General features: G+C 42.8%; 1 protein-coding gene across 1 annotated transcript in view; it reads right to left on the bottom strand.

The window, feature by feature from the left end:
• Positions 1–24,648, bottom strand: part of fat4 (FAT atypical cadherin 4) — a 106,446-nt gene that overhangs the window by 48,321 nt on the left and 33,477 nt on the right. The window contains exon 2 of the mRNA XM_080901876.1: positions 716–847. Coding sequence (XP_080758002.1) covers positions 716–847 — 132 coding nt within the window. The remainder of the gene's footprint in view (positions 1–715; positions 848–24,648) is intronic.

Raw genomic sequence — 24,648 nt, 5'->3', positions numbered from 1 at the left:
GTGTCTTAGGGGAAAGCACATTAATTGCTACAAAGCGGTGATTTATGCTTTTGTGGTAGTGCGTAAGAGTTGAGGCAGGCAAGGATGGTGCTTTCCCAAACTGTCTTGGCTGCTTTGTGTCACTGTGTGGAGTCGCGAGCACGTGCACATCTGACCTTGAACTCAACTAACGCTGTACTCTACAACAGGCAATTCCCTATTTTTTAATGAAATTTAATCAAATAATTAGCAATATCTATAGATGATAGTAAAAAATACAATTTCCCACAGCTAAAGGCAACATCTTTAAATCACAGCAAAAACCCAGAAAATTGACAATAATGTTTTTTTAATCCTGAGGTAATATACTGCTGAGATTTTCCATATACCAGGTTATGACTTTTATTGCCAATGACAGCGACTGTAAAATTAAGAACTGCTGTAAAAATAAATACTACCCTTATCAGAATAATAATGAACTCACAATCATAATCAATCAGGGACATGCAGTCTAGACTGTTTCCATTTCTTTTTGCCTTGAATATTTGCAATTTTGGTATGAAAATGGTCAACTGACAACTATGTTAAAAAAACATTTGAATTTTTAGTGGTTTTGACACTGTAGGAACAAAAATTTAGAGCACGTTTTTAATTCAAATCGCTTCCAGGATATCTATTCCGAAAGCGGTGAAGTGGAAAACGGGCAAAGAAAAGCACAAAGACACCGAGCCATTACCTCGTCCGCATCCGTGGCTGTTAGCTGCATTATCTTGAAGCCATCTCCAACGTTTTCCTCGATGGTCACGTCAAGAATGTCATTAGGGAAAACGGGCGGGTTGTCGTTGACATCCTGCAGCGTGATCTCCACCTGTGGAGGAAGAATAAACAGCACACTTTCCATTAAAGTACTGCCAACCTGTTACAGTCTGTCTGCAACAGCTGTTGAGATCGCTGTAAAGAAAAAAACCCCGTCTGAGTCGTCTCGGGTTTCAGAAGATGAAGAAGCTGCACTAGCAGGGAAATTTATCATTTTCTGGCTCCACGGGGTATAGAGAGGAAAAAGTGTGAAATTATCAGCTGCGAGTCTTGCCGTGAAAGCTTGCAAACAAGAAAGCCTGAATTTTTCTCCCATCCAAAGTTCGTGTATTTTTCGATCTACTAACAGAACAAGTCACATCTTAAACTGACAGAACTATATAACTGCTCGAGAGTGAATGCTCTATAAAAATGTGATGATAAATATAGTTCAAAGAAAAAGTGAATTTCTGAAAGTTGGTGCTGCTTTAGGTGCGACACCAACCCACGATAAGCTTCTGTAAACCAACATATCTAGAGAAGTGCATTGTGGGTCTATGGTAGACCTCATATACCCCACTGTCACTGGAGCTCATGGAAACTGTATCATTTACAAATTGACTTGAGGCTCTTTTCCGCAGAGACGCGCAGCAAATGTAACAGTAGAGCAAACTAACTGCAGCGCAGGGATTTTCACTTTCAAGTCTTACAAACCAAAATAAACACACATTACAGTAGACCACGGACCCCCCATGTGGAAAAACTTTGCCCCCCCACACTGAAATACTTGTTCTAATAAATTAAATCTAATACAGATGCGACAGTGGGAAGAGTGAAACCTATGATTAGATCAGTTGTTTATAGAAATTATACGATTTCAAGTGAATCAAAGCGTCCGTTGGCTTTTGCTCATTCACTCAAGACCATGTGGAGCACAAACGTTCTGTGACCACACGTGGAGAACCCTCCGCCACCATCCCGGCTTGCAGCTAATACTCCATGTGTGGACGTCCCTTTCAAGAATGTTTGTTGTTGTGCTTTTGATTGGACAAGTTGTTTGTTCATAGTAAAGGAACTCTTGAATTGATGATCTTTTATGCTCAACTTAGCCAGCACGCGCACTGATAAAGCTTAACGCAGATGATAAAGAAGCAATCGGTACTCCATCGATAATTTAGAATGCTAACCGTGAGCCAGGTCTTCTTACAAAAAAAACTGAATGAAATCCAACAAGGTAGAAGCAACAGACATGCACATTATGGATTTTCAGTGGTTTGTGCATCTAAATAAGTTTACTGCTTTGCTTTCAACCATGGGTGGCTGTAGCTCAGGTGGCAGAGCAGGTCAGCCCCTAATCAGAAGGTCGGTGGTTCGATCCCAGGCTGCATCCTGGCTGCATGCCAAATATCCTTGGGCAAGATACTAACCCCGTGTTTGCCTACTGGTGGTGGTCAGAGGGCCCGGTGGCGCCTGTGTCCGGCAGCCTCGCCTCTGTCAGTGCGCCCCAGGGCAGCTGTGGCTACAATGTAGCTTGCTATCACCAGTGTGTGAATGTATGTGTGAATGACTGAATGTAGTGTAAAGCGCTGCATTTGTATAGCGCTTTTCTATGGACTAGAAAAGCGCTATACAAATGCAGGCCATCTATGGTATAGGAGCACAGTATGAGCAGTCACATGACCCCGTTTGTCCGTCTGAGGGGGAAAGTGGAAACCCTGGAGACAGTGAGAGTGACACATTTATGGCTTCAGATGTTCTGCGTCTAGCGTGGTGATATTACATTTCCACTCGCATCCCACAACTTAAACTGCTATCCCTTCCACCTCATCTACTAACCCAAATATGCATTTCAAAGCCAGTAAACATGGCTCGCTTTTGAATCATAACAGACATTTTGCTGCGCATTCTCTGTTTATTGCTTCTATAAATATGGAAAAGCCGTGTTTAAATTCTCCAGTGATAGGATCTCCATTAATGTTGACAGTGATTATGGTAATTCTTGTGCCAGGCATCACTGTAACACACACGCGCACGCAGCGAGGCATTACTGAGATGATATAAAGAAATGGGAAAAGAACAGTTGTTAAAAGTCTACAGTGGGTGCCGCATTTTTTTTTTTTTTTGAGGTAACAAGAGTTTCCCAGTGGGCATTTATAGAGCAGACAACAGGCCTCAAGGCCGTATGACCACAGAGGTGGGGGGCTTAAACACAGCGGTCTATTCATACTGGGCTATTTACAGGAAAAGCGGCCTTCACATGTCCCACAAATCTGCTTTGCAACCAACAGAAACAGGAAGCGCTTCATAACAGCTGCCACTGACGCCTTTTGGGAAAAGTTTAATTAAAGTTGACCCAGAACAAAAAGCCTGATGGGGGATATGGCTGAAATAGTGTCACAGCCTGACTGAATAAAATACTCTTCTGCTGTTCACTAATGTGACACCGCGAGGGCAAGTCTGAGCAAGGTCACAATTAGAATGAATCCAGTCGCTTAACACTGCCTGGATGCCAGGATGCTGTCCACTTATTAAACCCACTCTGAGTTGGTGTCTGTCTGTCTGCATGAGTGGAGATAATTACAGAAGAACAAGACAGATTATGTCCCGGGCACCGGCAATACAGAAGTCTCATAAACAACCACAATGACAGCGGCTCTCGACTCAACTTGCGCCCGAGCCGAGGGACCGGGGCAAAGTCAACAAACAATGAATATTTATCTCCAACCCTGTGTGTCCCCTTGATGTGTAAATAATGCAAGGCCCACTTCTGAGGAGTGAACTAATTAGGGTAGAAGTGCAGTTTTGAGAAATAATTACGCCTTATGCTTCCAGTTTGCATTACCCGGGCTTCCACGGGACAGCAACATATCAAAGCGCTCTGGTGAAAAATTCATCGGAGGAAGAGGAAGCGAGGTCAGGAGAGGGAGGCTGAGAGAGGCAGGAAGAGAGGTTTTGTTCCCTCTACCTGTCTGCTGCTCATGGCGAGCAGGCGGTTAACCCAGATGCCGTGGCCCAGGCAGGTGAAACACATTAGTTTACAAGGCAAAGATTGTGTTTCACGAACTACTGTTTCAAGTTGCAGGTGCTGCTAACTGGCCGCCAGAGTTTTATTATTTATGGAGAGGTATGAATGATTCAGGTGTCAAGTGTCAAGCGGTTCCTGAGTGCTGTCGATTATAAGACCGTAAGTGATGGAAAGTATTTGTCCGAGAGCCTGAGACCAGAGCTCAGGAGTGATAAATTCATCTAAAATTCCCAGAGCTTGTATGATGCATGCAGAAATGACAGGTGGAAAAATTTAGATGTCTGAGCTCATGTTATGTAATCAAATCTCTTTTCTTGCGCATAAAGTTGAAATTTAAAGAGTAAGTTCACCTTAAACCACAAGAGACGTTTTTCTCACCGACCTCTGTTTTGATTGCGAGTCCAACACAGATCGAGTGAAGGAACTGTCAAATTTGCTTTTCTTAGAGCTTTAAAATGATATATTTCAGTATTTCAAAAGCAATGTGTATTTCTAGTACAAATGTCCCTGTTACAATATAACATTACTCTTTCTACCAATACAGAACACTGGGGACGATTAAAGATGATGAACTGAAACTTTAAAAATCATCACAAATAAAATCTGCACAGTATTGTGCAAAAATCTTGAGCCACACCTCATTTCTTTACATTTTGCTACGAAAATGGGAAAAAGGTGCAGAGATTTATTGAAGCATGTGGGTACATACATGGAAACAGAGTTTGTACAATTCTGATGAGCTTTAAAGTCAATATTTGGAGTGGCCACCTTTATTCTTCAACACAGCCTAAACTTTCTTGTAATTTCTTTAAGTAGTCCTTAAGTAGGATATTCAAAGCCTTTTTTGGGTGTTTTTTGTCCTGTTCTCTGTCAACATGATAGCACACTGCTTCAATAATGTTGAGGTCCGCACTGTGGCGAGGCAAATCCATGACTGGTAGTTTTCCACTGCAAGTGTTTTCTTTCAGAAAGTCTAGAGAACTATTGCTCATGACCACTTTACACTAAAACTAAAAACTATTGCAAAGCAATATATCAAAAATGCATAAAATCAAGAACTTGGATGGCTTGTAAGTGAATCTTACCATATAGCTGCCTAATAGGTGAAGCCTAACAAACACCCAGCAGCTAAAAAGGCCCTAACTTTGGGTCTTAATAAATTCTAATCAGTCATTTATAAGAAAAAACTTCAACCCCTATACAGTTACTATAAAGAGATAAAACAGCCATAGAAACCCAAACTGCTTTTGGCATAAGGTTGTAGACATGCTTATTTCTGCTGTACATTTGGGAATTTTAACATAGTGGGGGTCGATTGACTTTTGGAGCGTGACATAAAGTGGAAATACAAGGAACTGCAGCTTCTGGCTGCAGTTCCATATTGCTTCAGTTTCTCAACACGAGAGGCTGCCTCCAGGTACCAACACTCCACATTTATCCATCTTTAGAAATACTTGCTCGTAGATTAAAAGCAATATCAAAGTAAAGGAATTCAGTTCAAGCGTAACAGCATATACCAGAACACGTCTTCGATTCCACCACATTTTATTTTCCACAATGAGAAGGAACCAGTTGTGGTTACAGCTGGAAAAAAAAATATATCTATCACCTGCGTCCTTGAATGCCATTTTCACCACATCTAAAAAGTGGAAGTTGCACAGGTTTTCATATGTTTCCCACTTAAAAAATCTCATACTTGCTCTCTTGCCAGGTCCACTGCAGACAGTCAGACACAGGCAGGGGGGAGATTTAATGTAGAAGCAAAAGATGTATTATTTGAGTCCGGTCCCATGTACACTGCACACACATTTTGTCAGTTAGCGACTCAGTTGTTTTTAATAACTAGTAGAGAGTCTGATAATTAAGTGAGCAATGGTGTGCATTAAAAATGAGTAATGCAGTGCATGCTTGCTCCACTGAACGCCACGAACCTCTGAGTGAAAAGGGTGAACTTCACATCATTAGCACAAACGTTTCTTCCAACCTCGCTGAAAAAAATGTGACCTCTGAGTGCAACTGATGCAACAGTTGGCCTGTAAATGTTGAGATCATCTGATCGTTAAAAAAAGTAGAAAAAATTGCTGGAGCTGGGTGCGCCTCCTGCTGGAAATAATCATTTCAAAATGATTAAATGTCTCATTAGATGCTGTTGACGACTTGGGGTCAAGGGTTGGGGGAAGCACCGACTTCCCGTGCTCATTATACTCGGCCTCTGAGATTGAACGATTCCACTTTGCATCATCCGCTTTTCACTGATGTGCACGAAGATCAACTTGGGCCTAATGTGTTAAAAACTGGGATCACAAAGCAATCCAAAATACTCCACTTCATCACAGAGTCTGAGCCAGAATCATACGCTGTTAAAGTTATTCAGGCTTTTTTGGCCGAGTCGAAACTGTTAAATTGGACAAAGAGATTTTTGCAAAGCCATAAAAGAGTTGACACTAAAAGCCTTTGATTATGATGACGTGTAAGAAATAAATAACCAAAATGAATTCCATCGATGTTTGTCTCTTTAGAGCGACGTGATGGACGTCTAAGGTTCTGTTTATCTAACACTTCAGCTGGTATAATGCAAGGACTATAAAGAGTTGAAGGTTGGTACAGCTCGTGGCGGTTAGCTGAGTATTTCAACAGAAGCTGAAAAATACTTCAAGTGCTGCGTTTCCAAAAAGGAGCAGAAGAGTCATCAGTGAGCCTTCTCATATTCTGAGAGGTTACATCCCTTCCAACCACTAACTGGGAAACCTTTGAGGAACCACACCCAGGCAGGTCAGTAAGGACATCTGAAACAATTCCCACAACTGATTCGACAAAGCATCAAACTTCCAGGAACTTCGAACTAACTCGCAACATACTGGAAAATCATGGAGTCTCCACACTTCCTGCACTATATAAGGGGCACTGTATTGTATGAAGGAATCTGTCATCTCTGAACTGAAATGGATTACCGACCGTCTAGAAAAAGCCCAGGCCCGTGTCTGTGTTTGCCTTACTTAATCTGAAAACCGTATGGCATGATCCATGTGCATCTGATGAATTCCCTGCTATGTATAAAGAGAAACTGTAAAGAGGACCTGAATGATAGAAGGCCACATTCAACATGATACATTTCCCGCAGCTCTAGAGACACACAGACAAAGACCAGCATTATTTCACTTCATCTTCACTTCCTCCTCTAGCTCTTCTTGTGGTTATTTCAGCTGTTTAGACCGAACATCGTAGACTCTTGGCTCCAGATTTATGGAGCTAAAGAAGTCACGAGTTCTGTGGGTCAAGGATATTGGTAAAAGTGGTTCAGTCTTCTAACAACAAAAGGAAACACAACTAAATAATTAAGACAAGGTCAAATGGAGCTCTTCTGTACGGCTTCTTTAACACGTGTACAATTGCAACTGGCTCCATCTGTCAAACAAAGGCCTGCAGAGTAATTCATCTTCCAACCGCAGTCATCAGGCTCGGCAAAGTGCATGCGCGCCCTGGAGACAGGAATTTGCTGGAGATGGGAACGTGCCCGGGAAAAAGCAGACAAAGCTGGATGTCAGCCAAACCTCAACGCACAGTGTAAGGGAAAAGTCAGGATACGATCATATCCCCCTCAAGTCCCCCCTAAAATTTTCTGCAGTCCCATGAAAAAAAGAAAAAAGAACAACACTAAGGAATAAAATGAGAGACAAAACAACACAAAAAAACCCAGGAGAGTCTGCAAATGATCAGAGAGCACCTCGGCCATAAGCAACCAACAAGGGGAGAGACGATGTTGGACAAGTGGTTTTAATAAAAGGGATCACTCTGCTCTCGGTGGACCACTTCACCAACTGTTAAAAGATTGTTTGTCTACAGCAGGCCTCTTCAAGCCCCCTGCGAACTCTTGCCAAATGAGGTTCCCTCCAAGTGTTTCGAGCGGAATATACTGTATAATCCAACAGAACAAATAACCTTCCAGGTCATGTGGGCCAGCGTATTGTTTCACCCAGGCTCTGGGCCATCTTTGCACACAGCAGAGTGAAAAAAAATTGTGATGGATTGCTATTTTTAATGGTCTTGTATCCGGCTGCGAGCAGCGCATACAGGGGTTCTTCTTCACTATAAACAGCCATAACTCTTTCTCCATTATTCCTACCTGGGAGAGTTAGATGGAAAGTTTAATTAGACCTTGCGCAAGATCAGAGTAGAGACAAGATTTCGCTCTCCTTGAAGCTGGAGTACAATTCAAAGCCATCGCTGAAATTACCATAGCCTATTAACTGCAGCGCGTTCTGTATCCATGGATTAAAAGGTTAGAAGAACATCAAAACAAGCATTTTCTCCTTCTGGTGAGATGAAAGTTAAAAAACAAAATAATTAGCCTATTTGTGAGAAGTATGCTTTGAAGATATAAGAGAAGAAATGTATTTTGTTTTTATCAGTTGTCTGTCTTTTTGAAGGAGTTCTTAAAAATGGAAGGAGACCATAATGGCCGCCTGTCTCGGTGTTGGTGCCACTGACTCTGCGTGAGTCTATGGCCTTATCACTCTCACTCGCTCTCGCTACAATTACTTCCAATCACGGCATTCAAGCCGTGCAGACCATGGAAAGCAGAGCAAATGAGAAACACAGCACTTTGTTACCCCTAAAATAGATCAAAAACACAACTATGTTCAGATTTTTAACCATTTCTGGGACTGATTTCTGTAAAAAAAAAAGCCATTAATTATTGTAGAAATGGCTCAACGTGCCTAAAGCTTAATAGAAAACGACTTGTGACCAGTGACTTTTTCATCAGCCTCAGTATCATTTCTGGATACTTTGCACTATGTTTCAGAGCAAAATAATGCATCTAGTCCTACTGTTTACTTCTTAAGGGTTAACATACTGCTTTGTTTAAAAATGCTCCTAATGACAGCACATTTTTGCAAAGGGTAAGAGATTTGAGAATATTTCCCAGCCTGTGGATGAGCTTGTAATCCATAAACTGATTTAAAATAATGGAAAAACAAAGCTTCATGTTTCATCCCGTACTGTAGCTGCAGTAAAGTCAGATGCTTTGCCACAGATTAAATTCTTTAACAGTAATGAAGACAGAGTGTGTGCCAAATGGATCACTTAGAACATCAAAAACAGGGCCTACAAACTACTACATAAACTACTTAACACACCTAATGGGAAGGTTCTTCAGTAAAGGCTCTTGTACATTTTTTACTTTAGATGAACAAACTATTATTTCAATGCGGTGCTCAAAAAAAGGACCAAGTAATATTTTTCTCTAATAACGCAAATTTGCTTCAATATGTCTGGAGCCGTTGGAAAATTGTTCCAAGTAATGCACGTAATCACAGACCTCGCAGTAGTGGGATTTTTACAGATAAATGCTCAATCTGAGTGACATACAGTAGATATCAGGCATCTTTCTCTAAAGCCAGCGTTGGTTTCCAAGACTTCTGGAAGGTCTGTGCGAGGCTTTAAAGACCATTATGGCATCAGTTTCATTGTTACTGTCACCCACTGATAAATGCATAAGATTTACAGGAGCTGAGGGAATGAAAAAACACATTAACGAAGGATCTCTGTTTGGATTTGACCTAATTATTAATAAATCAAATCTGCGATGACACTCTCCCCCTTCATCCCCAATGCAGTCTGCTACTTCTGAGGATAATTAAACAATTAGCCTATGCTAATGATGTTTAGGACTGATCAGATTATCTGTCCATTAGATCTGACTTCCATCATGGTGACGTGTTGGAAGAAGATGAAAGGAAATTTCCCTCCCAGACGTTTCATCTACCTGTTTGTTAGTAACAGAGCATGTATCCCTCCACTGACTTAGAGGGTCTATATTTAATAGTATTATACACTCAAAAAAGTGAAATTTGGTGGTTATTGCATTTACAAGACTCTAACATGTAATTTGAACACAATGAATTTATGTTTCTAAGGTGAACGTAATAAAATCATATAAGATCTACATGAAATTTACCAACTTAGCGCCTCTTAAATTTATTCTTGTTGATATGACATGATAAAATCTAACAAGAGTGGTTAGCTGCCTTAAAGACTCGCGATATCACAAGATCACGTGAGATTCTAAACAACAAGAGGCAGGAAAGCACATGGTTTGCTTCGCGGTCATCTTGGAAAGGTAAGAGTGAATCTATCTTCATCCATCTTGATGAAAATACTTTTTGCACAAAAGTATCATTAGTTTGTCGATTCTTTTCAGTTCTATTTATTCACATTTGTTTTTTTGTTTTTAAAAAAAAAAATCTGTTTGTTTATGCCATTCTAGCTAGCTAACACATTAGTGCAAGAATATAGCACAATGTCATGCTAGCATGATAGCCTAATATGAAAGACTTAGCTACTCCAAATATAGATATTGTTTATAACTTAACCTCTGCACATAAGCTAGTTTGGCTCTACCACAGAGACTGTTGTGATAAATTTACATTTTACGTGTGGGTTGTTGAAATTTGTAAGTTTGTAAGTTGCAACTGATGGACAGTGGTTTATTTAACAATTTATGTGTTTTTAGTACACTGAGGAGGAAAGACAAAACATGAACAGATATGTTTTCCATCCATCCATCCATCCATCCATCCATCTTCATCCGCTTTGTCCGGGGCCGGGTCGCGGGGGCAGCAGCCTAAGCAAAGAGGCCCAGACCTCCCTCTCCCCAGCCACCTCCTCCAGCTTGTCCGGGGGAATACCAAGGCGTTCCCAGGCCAGCCGAGAGATATAATCTCTCCAGCGTGTCCTGGGTCTGCCCCAGGGCCTCCTCCCGGTGGGACATGCCTGGAACACCTCACCCAGGAGGCGCCCAGGGGGCATCCTTGTCAGATGCCCGAACCACCTCAGCTGGCTCCTTTCGATGTGGAGCAGCAGCTGCTCTACTCTGAGCCCCTCCCGGATGGCCGAACTTCTCACCCTATCTCTAAGGGAGAGGCCAGCCACCCTTCGGAGGAAGCTCATTTCTGCCGCTTGTATCCGCGATCTCGTTCTTTCGGTCACTACCCACAGCTCGTGGCCATAGGTGAGGGTAGGGACGTAGATCGACCGGTAAATTGAGAGCTTCGCTTTTACACTCAGCTCCCTCTTCACCACGACGGACCGGTGCAGCGTCCGCATTACTGCAGCTGCAGCCCCAATCCGTCTGTCGATCTCCGGCTCCCTTCTCCCATCACTCGCGAACAAGACCCCGAGATACTTGAACTCCTCCACTTGTGGCAGGAACTCATCCCCGACCCAGAGTGGGCACTCCACCCTATTCCGGCTGAGAACCATGGCCTCAGATTTGGAGGTGCTGATCCTCATTCCCGCTGCTTCACACTCGGCTGCGAACCGTTCCAGTGCGAGCTGGAGGCCTTCACCCGATGAAGCCAACAGAACCACATCATCTGCAAAAATCAGAGATGAGATTCTGAGGCCACCAAAGCGAAAGCCCTCCGCCACTTGGCTGCGCCTAGAAATCCTGTCCATAAAAATTATGAACAGAACCGGAGACAAAGGGCAGCCCTGGCGAAGCCCATCACCCACCGGGAACGAGTCCGACTTATTGCCGGCAATGCGAACCAAGCTCTTGCAACGGTTGTATAGGGATCGAATGGCCCGTAGCAATGGGCCAGACACCCCATATTCCCGCAACACCTCCCACAGGACACCCCGAGGGACACGGTCGAATGCCTTCTCCAAGTCCACAAAACACATGTAGACTGGTTGGGCAAACTCCCATGCACCCTCAAGTATCCTGGAGAGGATAAAGAGCTGGTCCAGTGTTCCGTGACCAGGACGAAAACCGCATTGTTCCTCCTGTATCCGAGGTTCGACTAACGGACGAACTCTCCTTTCCAGCACCCTGGCATAGACTTTCCCAGGGAGGCTGAGGAGTGTGATCCCCCTGTAGTTGGAACACACCCTCCGGTCCCCTTTCTTAAAGATGGGGACCACCACCCCGGTCTGCCAGTCCACAGGTACTGCCCCTGATCTCCACGCAACATTGCAGAGGCGTGTCAACCAGGACAGCCCTACAACGTCCAGAGCCTTCAGGAACTCGGGGCGGACCTCATCAACACCAGGGGCTCTGCCACCAAGGAGTTGTTTAACTGCCTCAGTGACCTCGCCCCCGGAAATTGGCGGGTCATTCCCCTCATCCCCAGACTCTGCTTCCTCCTCGGAAGACGTGTCAGTGGGATTAAGGAGGTCCTCGAAGTATTCCTTCCACCGCCTGACAATTTTCTCAGTCGACGTCAGCAGCGCTCCGCCAGCACTATACACAGTGCAGGTAGAGCACCGCTTTCCCCTCCTGAGACGTCTGACGGTTTGCCAGAATCTCTTCGAGGCAGTCCGAAAGTCTTTTTCCATGGCCTCTCCGAACTCCTCCCACACCCGAGTTTTTGCTTCAGCCACTGCCCGAGCCGCATTCCGCTTGGCCTGTCGATACCTGTCGGCTGCCTCCGGAGTCCCACAGGCTAACCAAGCCCGATAGGACTCCTTCTTCAGCCTGGTGGCTCCCTTCACCTCTGGTGTCCACCATTTGGTTCGGGGATTACCACCACGGCAGGCACCCACCACCTTGCGGCCGCAGCTCAATGCAGCAGCTTCGGCAATGGAGACTCTGAACATGGTCCATTCGGACTCAATGTCCCCAGTCTCCCTCGGAATGCTGTCGAAGCTCTGCCGGAGGTGTGCGTTGAAGATCTCGCGGACTGGGGCCTCTGCTAGACGTTCCCAGCACACCCTCACTACGCGTTTAGGTGCACCAGGTCTGTCCAGCGTCCTCCCCCGCCACCTGATCCAACTCACCACCAGGTGGTGATCAGTTGACAGCTCAGCCCCTCTCTTTACCCGAGTGTCCAGAACATATAGTCGCAGGTCTGCTGATACGATTACAAAATCGATCATCGACCTACGGCCTAGAGCGTCCTGGTGCCACGTGCACTTATGGACACTCTTATGTTCGAACAGGGTGTTCGTTATGGCCAAACTGTGGTTAGCACAGAAGTCCAATAACAGAGCACCGCTCGGGTTCAGATCAGGGAGGCCGTTCCTCCCAATCACGCCCCTCCAGGTCTCGCTGTCGTTACCCACGTGAGCATTGAAGTCTCCCAGCAGGACAACAGAGTCTCCAGGTGGAGCACCCTCCAGCACCCCCCCCCCCAGGGACTCTAAGAAGGCTGGGTACTCTGAACTGCCACTCGGCGCATAAGCGCAGATGACAGTCAGGACCCGTTCCCCGACCCTAAGGCGCAGGGAACAAACCCTCTCGTCCACCGGGAAAAACCCCAACGTACCGGCAGCAAGCCGAGGGGATATTAGGATACCCACCCCAGCCCGCCGCCTCTCACCAGGGGCAACTCCAGACTGAGACAGAGTCCAGCCCCTCTCCAGGAGACTGGTTCCAGAGCCCAAGCCATGTGTAGAGGTGAGCCCGACTATATCTAGCCGGTACCTCTCAACCTCACGCACTAACTCAGGCTCCTTCCCCACCAGAGAGGTGACATTCCATGTCCCTATTGCCAGTCTTGGCAGCCGGGGGTCAGTCCGCCAGGGCCTCCGCTCCTGGCCGCCACCCGGCACACAATGCACCCGACCCCTATGGCGCCTCCTGCGGGTGGTGGGCCTGCGGGAGGATGGGCCCATGTCTCCTCTTCGGGCTGTGCCCGGCCGGACCCCATGGACTAAGGCCCGGCCACCAGACGCTTGCCCTCGGGCACCCTCCCCGGGCCTGGCTCCAGGGCGGGGCCCCGGTAACCCTATCCCGGGCAGGGTAAACTGTTCCCTCGGTGTCCTTTTCATAAGGGTCTTATGATATGTTTTCCTGTTTTTTAATTTTTTTGAAATTAAATATTTTTCTACTTAATAAACTTGGAGACTTGCAGTTCCCTCCTGTAAAGATAATAAATGTTTAATCTTATCAGGTGGTGAAAGGTCTGGAGAGCTGGCAGGCCAGTTCATCAAATTCATGGTGAGCTAATATTTTTCTTAAAAATTATCACATTCCCATGTTAAAAATGTAATATATTCATTTTTAAGTGACATATAGTTTTGAGACCAAGAAAACAATGCATTCTGATTTTATGTACATATCATCTAAACTTTCTTGAATTGGGGGTATGGCATGATTAAATTAATACACAAATTACAAAACAATATTAAAATGACAGACTTGTCTAAAATGCATAAATACTATTTGAAAAGATTAAGACTGTAAAACAATAGCCTCTGTATTTCTCACAAATTCCTGGTAATTCAACTAAAAGTTCTTTAATCCCACTGCTAGGTCATTGAGATGGATTTCCGTATATATTTGTTTTTTTCCCCCTCTGTGTATAAAGACTGATGCTGTTGAAATCAGAAGAGAATACATCGCCAAAGGTCTTTGCGTGTACCTGAATGAAGATCCTGAGAAGCTGGTGAAGGATTACCTGGTATGTTAACTTGCCTGTATCCTTAACTAAGGAGATGATCAAAGATAAGCTTGAACTACATACAAAAAGTTTCAGGGGATGGGGTTTTCCTATAAATTACCGGTGGCTGTAAAAAATACCTTTTAAAATAGGAAAAGTAAGAGCTTTAAGTTTCTCACTGGATACTACACACACCATTCTTGAGTGTTTTATACTATCATTATTATAATATCATTATAATAACCTCATTCATACACACATTCATACAAGATTTTTATGTAACATTTACACTTCAATGGATGTATCAGGAGCAACTTGGGGTTCAGTATGTTACCCATTGATAGTTTTAGTATCAGATTAGAGAAGTCAGGGATTAAACCAGTAGACAACTTGCTCTACCTCCTGTGCCACAGTCACCCCTGTCACAACTCAAGATTTTGAAAGACAGGACATTGTTGAGGTATTGAATGAACTTCTCTTGAGTCAGGAAAAATATCGGGCAGTCATTTTTGATTACATTTACATTATTATAAGGCTTGAATGAATAAAGCTTTTAGGTATTTTACATTAATGTAAAACAGATATTTACTTTTAAAACTGTTTGCAATGGACATTAGTGAGAAATCATTATCTTTTTTTTGTTTGTTTTATTGTCACAGGAAGTTGATAAAAAGCATCGCCACTGCCATAGCAGAGACAGTCTTTGGAATCTGTGTCATTCGGTCAGAGGGTGCGGAGCCTGGCGATGACCCTCAGGATGTTGTGATTGTTCTAGAGGGGGTGGAAGTGATGGGTGAGTTGGGCAATGTAGTTTTTGCAGTGACAATGTTGCTTGGTCTGGTCTAGTCACTGAACCTGAGCTACCCTCTGAAACTCAGGTACATCTTTGAGGTCCTGCAGAAGATTCTTATGGAATTAAATGCACACGACCTATCCAACAGCACACAAAGTACAGGTTCTCAAAACACTATTTTCTCGTTGAGAAATGTTTCCATTACAACAGCTACACCATGTATCTGGACCATGAACCTAAAATAATTGCAGATATTTTCTTTTTTGAAAGTGCATCTGTTGACCTTCAAAGTAGTTGTATTGGTCATCGGAAAATCACCTGATTCAGCCATTCATTGTTGTTAAAAAATTGTTTTAACAGGTTAACTTTCCACTTTGTCCACTACTTTTTTTCTGTTATGTAACTTGTACTTGCATTTCATGTATTCTTTATACATTATGTGAAATTTGCTATAAATTCAATAAATTGGACAAAACAAAAAGATGTGTATGACAAATTTTTATTTACCTTTTAGATGTAATAGTGAAATGTATGTTAACCAGACTCTAGACTTTGTTAAATGCTCCAAAAAATTACTCTTTAAATTAACTTAAAATAATCATGGAAAGAATTTCCACGTGATTAAATTGCTTTCTATTAGCATTAAAGACTTGTGTTGGAATAACTTAATTTGTATGAGTTGGTTCCACTCAATTAACTTAAGCTGGGACCAAATTTAGTAAATTAGTTGGAGAAAACCTACTGAATTGAGTTGGAACAAAACTCTTTAAGTTGGATCAACACTATTAAAATATATTGGATCAAAATGCAGTAAATACGTTGATTCATCAATCTTTAATTAAGTTGGTCCAACTTGAGTGCATTAAGTTGGAGTAACAGAATTGCATAATGCTAAAATAAAGCAATTTAATCACGTGGAAATTCTTTCCATGATTTTTTTATGTTCATTTAAAGAGTTATTTTTTTGAGTGTAACTGCTTTGCAAGTAAAGTTACAAAAGATAAAAAGAAATCAACTGAACGAAACACAAAAAAGTGCATGAGTGGAAGGGTCAGGAATATAAGTACACATATGGTTTTGTGCGTGTCTATGTGAGCGGTGGTGTAGAAACCGGCTTTAATCCAAAACAGGACTTGGATTGTTGTGTGAAAAGCTGCAGGCACCCCCTGCAGCCCCTGTTTATGTGAAAAAGCCCTGAAAACATTAGTGCAGAGGAGCAGCAGAGTGGGGGTAGGTAGAGTGGATATATTTGTGTGTGTGTGTGAATGTGGGGGAGCTCTAGTAGTCAACTTGTGGCTGACCTGTGCTCCAGGAGGAAGCCTGACTGCCACCCAAGGTCCTGCTGATTAAATGAAAAATAACATGGTAGCTTAAGTGATAATTTGGAACAATGGGCGGACGTTTAGGTTTCACATTTTGATGGTCTTAGATGTTTCTATTCTTGTGTGATGCTTAAATGTAACGCCATTTAGTACGTTGAAGATAAATATGGGGAATTTTCAGTGTATAACGCTCCGGGAAATCTGATTTTCCTTCTTACCGAGCATTGGATAAGATACACACCGCTCTCACGTCTGTGTGTTACGCATGGAGCCTGAACCGGGCAGCGGTTAGCTGAGCTGACCATAAAATGGAAACACAAACTGAAATGTAAAAACGGCAATTTGTGGTTTTATGGGGAGTTACGTATTGTAACTACAAGCAAGTTTATCCATCCACCTAGGACTTCTGTTAGCTGCATAACATCTGCATTCTATCAAAAAACACCAAAAAACGGGAAACGACCTAAAAAAAAACAAACACCTTTCTTAATGTATATACGTTGATTATATCAGTGTTTCCACCTGCTCTCGGTCTTAAAGCTAAAGTACGCAAATTCCTGGAAAAGTCATCTGTATACCAAATTAAGCTAAATGTATCATGTCCTGTCGATTATTGTAAAAAAAGGCACAGTTTCAACACAAAAATATCACACAGTAACTCATCCCACTTAAGCCTCAGCCTCACTGTAAAATCGACTGCTAAAAGCCATAACAGTGGCCCCTTTGCCCTCTATTCTGATTCTACTGACCAGATCATGTAATAACATTAAAAAAATAGTGACCACCAGTTGCCCAGTGACCACACTAATAAAGCTCTTAAAATCACAGCTCCACGTCACATATTTGACCGTGTTATTCCTGATCCTATAAATACCTTATTCCTATTCCTGCTTCACTGCCATGAAATGTAATTTTGGTGTATTATACATCTGCCTCGGTCATTTAGGCCTCAGCAGGAAACAGCTTGGCAAGAAAACCTGATCTGAAGACATTCTGAGGGGTAAAAGGAAAAAAATTGACGGAGAAATGTTGATGAATTTAACATGAGGTGGTGTAAAAAAAGTCTTCTGCCAAATAACTTGACAATGAGGGACAGTTTCCCCTGCTGAAGTCATTCATGGAAACGGGCTGGAGGGCCTGGAGACAGCTCTGCCTCTCTTTTCTTCTTCTCACTCACAGATACAATCACGGATGAAAATGCAGACTCTGCACCGATCACACAGGAGGCCGTGACATGCTCATTCATACATGCGTGATGGCCACCCTTCCCCCCTTTATTCCGGACACATACCTCCGCTTCCACATTATAGAGGTCTTATAAGGCCTCACATGTTTAACTCCCTATTATTATGATGAAGATGGGCCTTTTAGAAATACCATCCATCTTAATTAACAAGCCATTTGTATGCGCTTCAGCCCCCACGACAAAGCAGCATGGGAAGAAATCCTGTGGCCAAAGACGAATTCTAGAGCTCTAAGACATCATTAGTGGATTAAAAAACAAAAAAAAAGAAAGCCTTTAACGGCCTTCCCATGTTGCCTGCATATTTCATTATCTCCCACTGTTTGTGGCAATTCCCAGTTTCATCCTCTGGGCTTTTGGGGCTTTTTTAACCAATGAGCTCCAAAACTTTCTCCATGCAGCGAGAGCCTTGCTTCTCATTCCTTTAAAGTTCAACATAATTTGAGGCACTCTCCTCTTGATTTACAGCCCGGCCTTAACATCACTGCCTTCGCCGTCTGTAAAGTTAAAGCAACTGACATATAGCATGTCGCTCTGCGGCTACCGAAACGAGTGAATATAATTTCTGCCTTTAGACGTCAGGCACGAACAAACAAACGTCAGCCTCGATATGATCTGTTTTCTTTCACCAGTTCTGAAGCTACGGCTCGCAATAAGAAGAGCCGCTGAAAGATCACAATGTTAAAGTGGCGCCTTTTTAGCAGATGCCTGGCTTTCGAAATGGTCACTTTTCTGGGTGGTGTGTGCGTCTGAGTGCATGGGGTCTTCCCATAGGGCCTATGTCTGGAAAACAAAAAGGAAATGTCTCAAAAACAGCCTTATGGGTAATCTGCCTTCACAGCCATTGCTTTCTTCTTTTCTTTTTCTTTCTTTTTCTTTGTCTGGCGGCACGCTTGAACGCAGCTGAATAGCCAAGAGACAATTCGTCTCAATTCTGCTTTCAGGACGCCTACAGAGGCTATTAATTGTCAACTCATAAAGGCCCCATACACGCCCCATGTGAGAGGAAGCACCTCATACTCTGGGACTCTTTTTCTCAATCTCCTCGTCAGTTTTAGCTGTCTCTACTATTATCCATAACACCTTTAGGTTTTCTCTAGGGTTTAGAGGGTCAGAGCACGAGGTCAGGAGGTTATTATTAATTCCGCTGAGAAGTTGCATTGTGGGAGCTCTTGGTTACTCTGGGGTCAAAAGCTCAGTTTAGTACAAGGGTGTCATTTGTTAGTTGACCTTTCTTGCGGCTCTGACAAGCATTTTGTCGATCGGGGGAAAGACAAAAAGGATAGGGAGAGCGCATGACTTCTGTTGTTCATTTCTATCACTTGCTGCTTTAAATATATCCTCCAGACTTTTACCTCAAAAAAGAGACAGACTGCCCAGACAACAGGACTTGTGGGTATTTGGGAATTTGACAGAAATAAATACTCAGACAACAAAAGAGCAATGCTGTTCTTCTCTTCTTTTTACTTGGGAAGTGAAACCAGCAATCAGCAAGCATTCAAACAAAGGACTTCATACAACGGTGAACAAGAAAAAAAACGTTGATGTTTACTAGTGGGGAAATTGTTTAGTCTAGCAAAGACAGCAACAACAAAATTCAAATGTCATTATCAATATCTGTGGCAAGCAATGTGGAGATGAAACATAACATATACAGCGTGTCCAGAACTCACTCCTCACCCAGGCAAGCACACAAACAGAGCCTGAGAAGTGGCATATTAATTCAACATTTATACAACATTTTAAACAAAGGGAAAGGCGGATTGCCCTCGGAACCATAATCTTTATGAGATATGTTTAGACTGAGTGGCTTTGGAAAACACAAATACACAGTGGGCAAGATTTGATCCTGGGCATGTACAATGTTATACATCAGATATGGGGTTTTTTTTGTTTGGGAAACTCGAACCGGATGTCACAGATGAGCCCATAACGAAGCCAGAGTTTACCCACAAACTGTCAGTACCCCTTTCATGACTTCATTGCGGATTTGGGCAAAGCGTGTGATTGGAAACTGCGCCAGTATCACTACCATGCAACAGGCGGTGCATGTCAAAAAGTCGAAATGCCGGACTGACAGTTGCACGTCATGAAACGCAGAAGGGAAAAGAGCTCCTAACGTCTAAGCCGGAGAACGTCTGGTTGTTGTCACTCAGTGCAGAGAAGAGGATTTAAGAAGGGCCGAGGCGGGGTAAAAAGGCTTACCGTGTCACATATGATCTAGTCACCGACAGTTGCAGTCACCACCTCCACCTCCACCCATCCAACCCCCTCCATAGCCGTGGCATGGCATGCATGGATGAAATCAGCCACTTGGCTTGACGGGACTGAGAGAAAAGGGGGGGCTTAGAAAGTGGAAAAAGAGAATGAGGGCAGCAATTGAGAAGGCAGAAAAAGACAAGTGAGGCCCTAAAGTCAATCGGGCCTCTTGTTTCCCCTCTCTGCGCCTTTTTTCCCTTTACGCTCCCCTCCTCTTAGCCTCTTCTTCACACACACACACACATATACACACTTTATTTCAGTCTGTCTCTCAGCTGTCCTGCAGGGTTTGTTCTACAGCGTAGTGTTATACCAATAAGCTGAGGCGATGCACTAAATATCCGGATATGGGGGATGTTCTTCCTCAAAAAAAGTTGCAGACATTATTAGAGTACAAACCGTTCTGCAATAACACTGCTATGACCTTTCGGCGCCTCGAATAAAAGTAACCACTTACTCTATAGCGGTGATCTCATCCTCCACTTCTAGACATACGCTAAAACATCATAACCTCCCATTTTAGACTGTTTTGGACTCAAGATTGATCCTTCATTGTGCTATATCCTGCCTGCGCATCCTGTTTGAACAGGAAAAAGACCAAATTGAGGAAGTAATACCTTCTCATGCGACCTTTAAATTGGCTAATCTTGATTATTTTGTCCATCTAATTAGGGTAGGCTCAATAACAGAAACATCCATTTGTATACAAGAGTGGGTGTATGCAAACAACAGCATTTATAAAGACATTAAGGGTAAATCAGCACCTCTAAACTATATATGCTTAATTTATTGGAGGAGTCTTTTCCTAAACAGCGTAGACTTTAAGCCAAGTTTCCCTAATAAAAGTTAATTTTTTAGTACATGTCCTGTTACAGATGTGCAAATAATTCTTAAGCTGATTATTTTGGCATTTGAAAAATAATTTAATTGTAAACTAAACCATAAATAGGATCTGACATCCAAAGTAAGGCAGAAAATCTCAGCTGTTGTAAGCTATTGTGAAAATGCCAGAAGATATATTAACCACGTCCACTATCAGTCAAACTAAGTCTTACTGTGTATCTCTAAACCATCCACTATGCTCACATGCACATCACTCTATTCTTGATTCCACTTTCTATTTTTTCACAGCACACGAGAGCTCCTCTTGCATTTGAGGTTCCTCTGACACGCAGCTAAGGTTTCAAGTAAATCCAGCTCTGAACCCCAACTGTTTATTCCTACCTGACAGAACAATAGCTCAAAAGTTGAGAACAATACTTCTAAGAATACTTCTAAGACAATAAACACTACTGTATGGCTTCACTGTGTGAAATTCAGCACACCAGACTGTCACACAGCAAGAGGTTTATTTTCTATTAGCGTGATATAATTTCCATCTGACACCAAGCTTGGTTCATCAGTGGACCATTGAATTCTCATCTTTCTACCCAGGGAGGCTTTGCTGTGCAGACGTTGAAGTACAGTCTGCTTCACGCTCATAAATCTACACACATTCAGCTGCTCAGTGCTAACACAGCCATCTACTGTTGGTACCTAGGAAGTTTTATTGAAGTTGATGTAGCTTGAATGAGTTGATTTCTCAAGGACACTTAAAGGCTTGACATTGAGCAAGTGTTTCTTATTCAAGCCTTACCATAAATGTCCTAGCTGTGGGAGGAAGTTAGAAAACCTACACAACCACAGGAAGAACATGCAAACTCTACACAGTGTTCTGTAGGCTAACATGGTTTGGTTGAACCTAAAGCTTGCTAAAAAAAAAGAAGTCTTTGTCCATAATGGTTCAACTCAAGCAATAATACTTCTAAGGTATGTTCTCATTAACTCCCTTTCTAACTAGTCCTTCTAACTCTTTAGCTACTGCTGCTCTGTATGTCTCCACGTTGTCTAGGAATGCCTTTACATAGCACTGCATCCCTTAGACTTGGTAGACCAAAAAAACCTCTCCAAGCCAGATGGTTTGGCCGGACAGTGGAGGTCTGGATTCCCACGGAGGAAACACTGAGCTTGGAGCTTTTTCAGTTACGCTTAAAGCTCCCTGCAGCACTGTGTAAAGCCATGATTCAAACTCATTGGGCTGCGTGATGTTTAATTGAACCACAAGCTGTTAATCCAAGGAAAGAAAATCAACTAATCCAGATTAAGGTCAGCCAGGCGGGGAATGGAATTGTCAAAGGCACTCCCCAGCCTGCTGAGTACCTTTAAAGATCGGGCTCATTACTTGAAAGCCAAACATGCTCACGTGAAACAAACACCAAATGGACTCAGGGTTTTGTCGCACCGTGAGAAGATTTTGACATAATCTCACACCAACAACTTACTGGTTTGTTTGTTTTCTGCTAAACTAAGGCTCCAAACCGGACAAAGATCACTGTGAGAAATGTCTGTTTGGACTGATCCAGGAATGGAAATTTAACGAGAGAATTGTTAGGTGTGAGCAGCGAGCAGACGAAGGGTTATTTGATAGCATTAGCAGATGCGAAGTGCACGCCTATCGGTTTCATAGCAAAACTGTGTCTAATTCACCCTCTACTTATCTGCTGACCGTAGACAAACAGACTTTCTCACTCAGTACGTTTCTTTTACAGACACACTTCTCCCAGTTTTATCTGCATTTCACATCCATCCCATCTTCACTCAATAGATAAATGTAAGAGCCACAACATCTCTTCGTGAGTGTACTGTTGACAGGCAAAATCCTAAATAGTTTTCTGTTACTCCAGCAACAGCACCACCTACAGAATATATTGAATGTTTTTGTCTTTTTTTCACATCAATGAAACAGCGGGAGATTCATCCACCCCTCACTGAATTCTGAATGTGTGAAAGTATAGAAGAGTGAAAGCTATAATATAGCTGGACTATTCTATACACTCAGTAGGATACCCACTCATGTGTAAAGCCAGCCTGTTCCTAACCCCAGGGCATTTGGGACTAAACAGATGCACACAAGATGTCCTTTGGTGTCAGTGACACGAAGCACTAAGTTTTTGGAGATAGTGAGATGGGTCTCGCTCCGAATATAAAGGACCCCTTTGCATTAGACTCAAAAGCACTTGCGAGCATCATTTTTCAACATGTTTATGGTGTAAGGTGTCATGATTTAACCCAGATCAGAATCTTTTTCCAAACACAACCAATGGATTGTATTGCCTTAATCTAATGAAGAACTTTTGGGTGCCTAAACCAAGCCAAGCAGCGAAAAAGTACAATGAAAAAGAAACAAAACAGCGAATGAAAACAACGTGGTGAGAAAGCTTACAAAGAAGCCACAAACCACTTTCTGCTGGTTGACAAACTTGCGACTTACTCTACCACCAGTGATGTAGCATGGTTGCTTTTAAAAGGTTGCTTCTTGCCATCCAGTATTGCAGAGGCTGGTTGTCGAGGCTGGGACCACAGTCATGGAATATCATTACGTCTTCTTGCTCCACCCTTCTGGATTATTTTCTGCTTTGGTTCCTATTTTGCCCACTACACAATATTTCAGTGTGGAATGCCTGATGCCTGCCAGTGTTGATGAATAAGCATGGGTTCCAGCCTCACTGTATCACTCTGTAACTGTGGTCAGACATAACTGTGAGATTAGAGTATATCATGCACACTGCCAAGTTTATAAAGGTCTCGTGGCACTGTGAGGTGCTTGGGATTAACCTCTCAAACAATGACGAATGGCATCAAGTGCTGTGCTTTACACTCTGTGGCTATTACTGCATACCAGAGGGGACCAAGTATGTGGGAATTCAAGTACGAGGACAAAGAAACAAAGAGTCAAAGATCCCCAAATGTATGATTTTTCAACATACTTATACTTGCTATCCTGTATTTTCTCATCTTTTGTAAGTGTAGTGTTCAATAATTAAAAAAACAACAACAAAACAAGTCATTTTCTGACACATTTCTGCACATTTTCACATCTCTATTACAAAATAATTTTAGGGTTTCAGGGCATGTCAACTTCTTGATGAGTTATGGTTGAGAATGGTCAAACGGTCTTGCAGAGTCACACATGGATAATCCATCCCATACAGCGCTTGTGAGCAATTTCAGGTGTGCTGGACAGTAACATTTATAAAAACCTCTTCATTATTCTTGGGGCGTCAGCGCAAAAGGGGAAAAAACGGGCCCAAATTTGACTAGGCAGCTGTGTTTTTGAAAGGAAATGATTTATCAAAAATGGGGAGCGATATATGCTAACCCCGCATGCGTCGTCTCATTGCCGACCAATTTGATCTGCAACTGTTCTCAAAGATCCATCACAGCCTCTAAGATAGATACGCTGAGAGCTGAGGCCTCCGCAATTAGTGTATCAACAGCTGGAGAGACCATTAGACACTCCTGGGTGTTTGCTTCAATTCCTTTGTTTAGAGAAGGCTGAACAGCATGGACAAATATGGGCGACTAATGAATGGTGTCTGTCACTGAGAGTGGGAACGCCTGCTTCTTAAAGGAACTGTGAATTTCGAGGTAAAAACGGGATGAAAACGAGGTGAAGTGACGTCAAACAAACCATGGAGAACTGTTTGGAAAATCTTATTAAGATGTGTAATTTTTGCAGATGTTCATTATACTTTGGCTAGGGTTAAGAAAATAAGTGGTATACAGTTTTGCCATTTGTCTTTGGAGAATAGATCATTGGCTGGAGCCCTGACTAGGAGCCATTTGAGGCCAATGTAGCATATGCATGGGAATCAAACCCAAATGTGAACGTAATTCTTGCCTGGTGAGTGCTGCGTAATATGTGAGCTTTCTGGCTCAATCTGGAAAATTTAATTGATTGAACGGATCAAGTTGCTGTCCAAATGTTGCTGCTTTCTGAGCCCAATTATCTGCATAAATGGCAAATT

The sequence above is a fragment of the Rhamphochromis sp. 'chilingali' genome, assembly GCF_963969265.1.
Source record: "Rhamphochromis sp. 'chilingali' genome assembly, chromosome: 13".
NCBI classification, from domain to species: domain Eukaryota; kingdom Metazoa; phylum Chordata; class Actinopteri; order Cichliformes; family Cichlidae; genus Rhamphochromis; species Rhamphochromis sp. 'chilingali'.
The sequence above is the reverse complement of the archived record's forward strand: the minus strand, read 5'-3'. Positions and strand labels throughout refer to the sequence as shown.